The following is a 6,662-nucleotide window of genomic DNA, read 5'->3' as shown; positions in this document are numbered from 1 at the left end:
TGAGTAATTGGAAACAAAATGCATGTAGCAAGACATTGTATGAGCTGACATTAAGGAAAACTTCCGACTGCCCATAATATCCAATTTGGCAAAAAAACAAAACAAAATAAAATGCTTGAGAGAGAAGCATACAAGTATTATAAAGTGGACCATTCAGTTCGATCCCATTCAGAAACAAAGAAATGGACCGAATAATATTATTTTCATTTCTTCTTTTTCACTAAGGTTAATATCAGGTAAATTATCTATCATTATTTGTAGCTGAATTTTGGAAAAGTGCTGCAAGTCATATTTTCTAAGTCGTGAGTGCCTGAATCTTGGAGGAGAGAAGCCATCATGAGCTCATAGAAGCATCAGTAATGAGTTCAGGTTAGAGCTGCAGGAAGAGAAATGGGAGTCACCGTAATGGGGCTGAAGCCTTCCCAAATATTTGCTCTTACAGGGAACTTAAGCTGGACACTAAGGCCTGTGGAACATTCCACTCCTGGAGTAGCACACCAGAGCTACTTGTTCCCATTTCTGGGGTTTACGTAGAGCCCACAGCCTCCAGGAGATGAACCCTGTGAGGAAAATGGCAAAAAACAGATGTACCAGGGCATTGCAGAACTGCTAGGCACCCTAAGGTAGCAGTAGATCTGAGGTAATCGTTTGATCAGTGACGATCTGCATATGTAGCTGAAGGGATGAAGGTCGTTTCTTAATGATACCATAAGGCAGGACTGGGGATGAAAGGAGTGTGGGATAATATTTCCTAATGATCAGATTCAGGCTAGGTTCTGGACAAAACTGAAAAACAGTAAATCTTCAGTGGCCTCTGCCTTTCCTTTGCGGTTCCCTCCCAGCCCTTGACTCTGCTGCTCACCAAGTGCCCAGGGCCAACCATCCCGCAGGAATCTGACATTTTCAGAGCTACCTGGTTGAGTAGTAACAATTTATTGAAAGGTACTTTTCCTAAATGTCCTTATCATAATGATAAATTTGTAAAGTAACACATTCTTTCAGACTCTGTAATAAAAACATTTCCAAGTTATTAAAGGAGAACAACATCGAAGCCTCTTCAGTATTTTGGGATATGTTTCTCAATTTTTGGAGAATTGCAAAAATACTCAACGTTTCTGGATATCATGTGTATTGTGTGGCAATATGTATCGAGAGCTTTCACAAAGTGTATAAGCTTTTTATATAAAAAATAGATAATGAAAATAATATATAATACTGTCCATCCAGAGAGAAATACTTCGTGTGTATTCTTTTAGGGGGGGGCACTGTAGTTATTTATTAAGAATAAGAAAAATCTCAGTAAAATACAACTTACTAAATATTGATTGAGATCACAAATATCACTAAAGGAAATCAAGTAATATTTGAATTCATTACTGACTGACATCTTATAATACCTTTCTGTCTACAAATTTTGGCTGCAAACTTCTTGATTGCTTTTTTCTATGACAGTAATTTCATAAATCGTTTTCTACAGAAAGAATTTTAAAAATCTTTAGTTCACCTTCTACCAGAACAAACTCATATTTTACTGATAGTTTAGAAATAATTGTTTTAGACTTAGAACACATTATTGGCAATATCACATAGATTTTTAGGATCACCATCTAATTTGGGAAAACATTTGTTAAGTTTCTTTCATGAACTGTAAGATTGGAAGGACTTTTCATGAACGACCTTCCAGGCTTTGTACCTTTCCAGCCAAGTTTCTCCCTCACTCTCCAGACACTGCCGGGGCTGAACGTGGTGGAAGCCGTATGTATCCTGACGCCATCTCCATCTTGGCTCTTCATGCAGGATATTATGGATTGGGTACAAATCCTCTCAGACTGCCTTAAATTAACCCATAAGTAATATGTTACAAATAAAATCAATTTATCAATTATTCTATGGTGAATAATATTCTATATTAAGAGAACAAGAATATAATAAACATAATGTTAAAAATACTGTCAACCTATTTTTTTTCTCATAGAGAGTCATGAAATAAATACAGATGAGTGTTTAGAATATTATAATGATGATGAAGTTGATGATGGTAAGGAACATTCATCTAGAGTTTTCTGTGTGACTGGAGCTCTCTATGTAAGCACTTTATATAATCCTCTCCATGCCTCTATGCAGTGTGTGGTTTTTGTATTCCTATTTTACAGATCAGGAAACTGAGGCACTTACAACGTCTTTTCTATCTAGCTAATCTCTACTGTGCATATATTTTTCTCCCATACATTTCAAATTGTGAGAATCTTACATACTGTATTTTGATGAAGTAAAATTTGAAAAAAAACCACTTCCCCAAAGACAAATGCATAGGTAAAAGAACTAGGTATGTTTTCCTTTCTCTTTTAAACTTCTCTAAATCTCTGGTAAGATTTAGCTAAACTTGGAATTTCATTCCAGAGAAATGTTCTTACAGAGAATTTATTGCTTAAAAATAACATTTATACTATATATTAGATTATTGAAGAGTTAGAGTCCTGAGGGGCTGGTCTCTACTTTGCAGTTACTTTCCAGTAAACCTCCCTGTCTTTTAAAGAAATTCTCTTAGAGGATTTAGGCCAAAGATTTCTTCTTTGCAATCTTTCTTTCCACTCATTTAAAGGGGATTAATTATGACACCTTTAAACCATTTTATAACTTCTGTAAACAAGATTCTGTATAGTCATTTTCACTCAGTCATAGATTATTTGTTTATACGCTTTTTCCTATAAAATAAAATTTTTCCCTGCTCTTCATAGGCAAGCACACACAGACAACAGGCATATGTAAAAATAAACAAACATGCATGTAGATGAGTATTATACAACATTCTTATATTATGTACATACAACATATATAGTCAGAGTAATAAATGAAAATAATATAATTTTTTGCATAAGCTTCCTATAGAGAAAAAATGATTTAGACCTTAGCTGTTCAATGTGGTATTCACTAATCACATGACACTATTGCTTTTGTCCTAGAGCCAATTTTATTGATAATATTATGGCTCATTTTAATAAATAAATGGGAATTTATTTTATATAAAACCATGATAATTTAAGCAAGTGATTTTCCCATGTGACATCTCAAACTGTGAGCTCAACAGAGCCATTATGTAGGATGAATCTACACAGATGCCTGATAGAAATGGGTCAAATTATTTAGAAAAATGATTGAATTCATTAATTTTTTTTCTTTTTACTTACTTTGTCAACAACAAAGTGAGTCAGCAACTCACTTCCTGGTAAATTTCCATTGCTTTGTGGAGACCAGCCAAATATTCTTGGCTCAGTTTGTTTCTACTCAGCTCCCTCTAGAATAACAAAGGTTCACACATCATGGCATTGTGTCAACCCAGTATTTCTAAAGGCCACATCTAAGTTAGCTCCACAAATTTAAATTTGCTGACTTTCTTGTGTACAGACACAGAAGTTATTGAGTACAAGATTGACTTCAAGTTGTGACTACTGGGAATAGCAGAATTATCATTCCCCTGAGCTTCTAAGCCAAGAAGTTAATGTTTGGGCTGTCTAAGCATAGCTGTTCTTAGGCTTAGTTAGACCATGTAATTCTATGAGTGAGTAGCTGAGGTATGTTATATAGAATTATGTGGAAATTTAATTGACAATATGCCTTGATGAAGGCACTTGAGATCATTTGAAAGAAGGAACTTTTCTGTGGCTATTTCAAATTGTTACTGCAGAATCCAGCAATACGTTTAATTATCAATAGGATTTTATGAACTTATCCATATTTCAGCTCATTTTAGAAACTGGACTTATATCACAGTTCTGGGCCCTTCCTGGGCATCAGAATGCCTTATTGGACAGAATCTGCAGGTGATCACGATTTAGGAAATGGGAAAGGCTTTGAAGCTGGGGTTATGGATGAAGAATTGGACGTAGATAAATAAAGGCTCAGAGTTACCCTTGCTGGGTAATGAAGTCTGGGCTGGACATTGCATTATCAGGTACCAAGCAACTCAGGATTAGCTGAAATCAAGAATCAAGCTGTGGCCCCATAAATCCTGAAACTTACCTAAACAACAGGCTCTAAACTAAGCTGTTGGGCCCGCTTGGAAACTATAGGTAGCATGAGTCAACTAGACCCCCTGATGTTATAAACTGGATACTGAGTCTTAAAAAAGACTAGAACTTAAAAAAGACTAGAAACCAAGGACAGGAACATAATCTGGGCATGAGGAAGGGACTTGGGACTTGGACTTTGAGGAAATGTTTAGGGATCAAGATCAGAGAGATTTACAACTGCACCGAGTATTTAAGCAGCTTTCTAGACTGGGGGAAAAAGGTGAGATTACTTGCTTTGGAGCAAGGGTCAGCAGCAACTGACGATATCAACTGAAGGCAGGGCACAAGCTGTCACAGGACTGCGAGGCTGAGTCCCTGGTCTTCTCTTCCACTCTCCCTGTTCTAGCCTGTCTGAGGCAGTTGTCCAGAGCGTGTTGCTCTGGAGAGGGGCTTCCACCCTGGCTGCTCGTCTGAGCACTGGCATGATTCTCATTCACATCCTCTGCTTGCTTCCTTGTCCGGAGTTCTCTGCCCAACTCAGATATTCACCCATCCCAGAAAACTGTGAGGGCAAGTGCCAAAGGTACACCCACGGCCCCTCATACTTCCTGCCTCCTTTGCTGCTCTTCATTGGAAATCAGTCACATGCCCTCCCCTCCTGAGTGAAATTGCCCTCATGATTATAAAATGCTGTAATTTTGGGAGGGAACCACTCCAACATGATTTCTAAATGCCAAATCATTGGCTACCTTGGTGATCTCTACATGATCTTATGCCTCCTTCAGGAAGCAGCAAGTGTTGTAATTGTCACAGCAAAAACTTTAATTTCTGACAGTGCATTACCCTGCAAGAGAATTTATATATTATCTGACTTCTGTTCACAATTGAAACCTAATGTAATAATAGTGATGAAAAGGATAATAATAATAATTTGTGAAATTTTTGTGTAGTCATTTCTCTAAGCACTTTACATATATTAAATTTTCTCCTTGCAAAAACTTTATGAGGTTGGTGCTATTATCATCTCATTTTACAGACAAGAGAAGTGAGGTACAGAGCAGTTCAGTCACTGTACAAAGTCTCACAGCTAATGAATGCTGGAACTGGGATGAGTGACTACACTGTGCAGCTTGTTCACACTCTAGGGCTGGCTATGAAGAACTATCCAATTTCCTAATTTTTTACCTTTGAGTGCACTGTTCTTTCAGTCTACAGGTTTCTCTAGACAAAGCTTATGCTTTCTTAAAATCTTTGATCAAGCACCTCAATATTAACTCATTACTGACTCTTCCAAAAATCATCTTTAGAACTTTCAGTGTATTAATCACAATGTTTTCTAATTGCCTGTCTAACTCACTGAAATGGGACCTTTAAAATGAGAGACTGTGCCTTGTTCCTGTTATATTTAAAGTGACTGACATAAAAGATGGTCTAGTGGAGAAGTTAAAATTTCATTTGCTGATTAACAGTGATAATAAAAGAGAATCAATGTAAAGTGCAAACTGATTGGATAATGGAAGCAACTTCACTGCCATGATTTTTCACATAATTTTTTAGGAAACAGCCTTTGTAAATGGCCTTGGTGACCCAAAGCACCACCACTGAAATTCCTCCTCCTCGGGCTTCTTCTGGTCCCCCTTGCAGGCTGTGCTCTTTGGGCTCTTCCTTTAGATTTACCTCCTAACCATGACGGGGAACCTGATGCTGCTGCTGGTGGTCAGGGCTGATTCCTGCCTCCACACACCCATGTGCTTATTCCTGAGTCACCTCTCCTTCCTGGATCTTTGTTTATGTTCAGTCATCGTGCCCAAGATGGAGAATCTCCTGTCTGAGGTAAAAACCATCTCAGTAAGGGGCTGCCCGGCTCAAGGCTTCTTTGCGTTTACCACTGCAGGGACTGAAGCCTGCCTGCTCTCAGTGATGGCCTGCGACCGCTGTGCCGCCATCTGCCACCCTCTGCTCTACGGCCAGGTGATGAGGAAACAGCTGTGTGTGCAGCTTGCATGGGGCTCATGGGTCCTGGGTTTTTTGAACGCTCTTATCAACATCCTCCTAGCTGCCAACTTGGACTTCTGTGAGAACCATGCCGTCTGCCACCACAGCTGTGAGGTACCTGCTCTCCCCTCGTCCTGCTTTGATGTCTCCACCAACCTCGTGGTCCTGTTTTGCTCCAGTCTGCTACATGGGCTTGGCACCCTCCTCCCAATAGCCTTCTCCTATGTCCGCATTGCCTCCACCATCCTGACCATCAGCTCCACCTAGGGTAGAAGCAAGACCTTCTCCACGTGCTCCTCCCACCTCACTGCAGTGAGCTTTCTCTAAGGATCTGCTTTTCTCCACTATCTCATGCCAACCTCAGGAATCCCCCTGGAGTTGCAGTACAGTGTGGTCACTCCCATGCTGAATCCCCTCATATACAGCCTGGAGAACAAGGAAGTAAAAGCAGCTATGAGATAAACACTGGGAAAGTATTTGCCATGTTTAAAGTGAAAAAAAACACAGCTGGAAGGTAACAAAGAATTAAGATAATATGTATCCAAACATGAGAGCTGGCACCATAAAAACTTCCTAGGTCTACACAATATAAGACATATAAAGTAAATTAGGATGCATGAGAAGTGAACACAGAGACATTAGAGGGGTGTTAATTTA

At 39.0% G+C, this 6,662-nt stretch overlaps 1 protein-coding gene across 1 annotated transcript; it reads left to right on the top strand.

Annotated features, from left to right (window-relative positions):
* Positions 1 to 5,696: 5,696 nt before the first annotated feature.
* Positions 5,697 to 6,272, top strand: LOC140843903 (olfactory receptor 8S1-like). The gene has a single exon (XM_073214318.1). The coding sequence runs from the start codon at positions 5,697 to 5,699 to the stop codon at positions 6,270 to 6,272; it is 576 nt and encodes a 191-aa protein (XP_073070419.1).
* The last annotated feature ends 390 nt before the right edge of the window (positions 6,273 to 6,662 follow it).

This window comes from Manis javanica, chromosome 10, assembly GCF_040802235.1.
Source record: "Manis javanica isolate MJ-LG chromosome 10, MJ_LKY, whole genome shotgun sequence".
In the NCBI taxonomy this organism is placed as follows: domain Eukaryota; kingdom Metazoa; phylum Chordata; class Mammalia; order Pholidota; family Manidae; genus Manis; species Manis javanica.
This window is presented reverse-complemented; position numbering and strand designations above follow the sequence as displayed.

Excerpts from the sequence above, each read along its gene's own strand:
- LOC140843903 (XM_073214318.1), top strand. The coding sequence starts at position 5,697 with ATGACGGGGAACCTGATGCTGCTGCTGGTGGTCAGGGCTGATTCCTGC.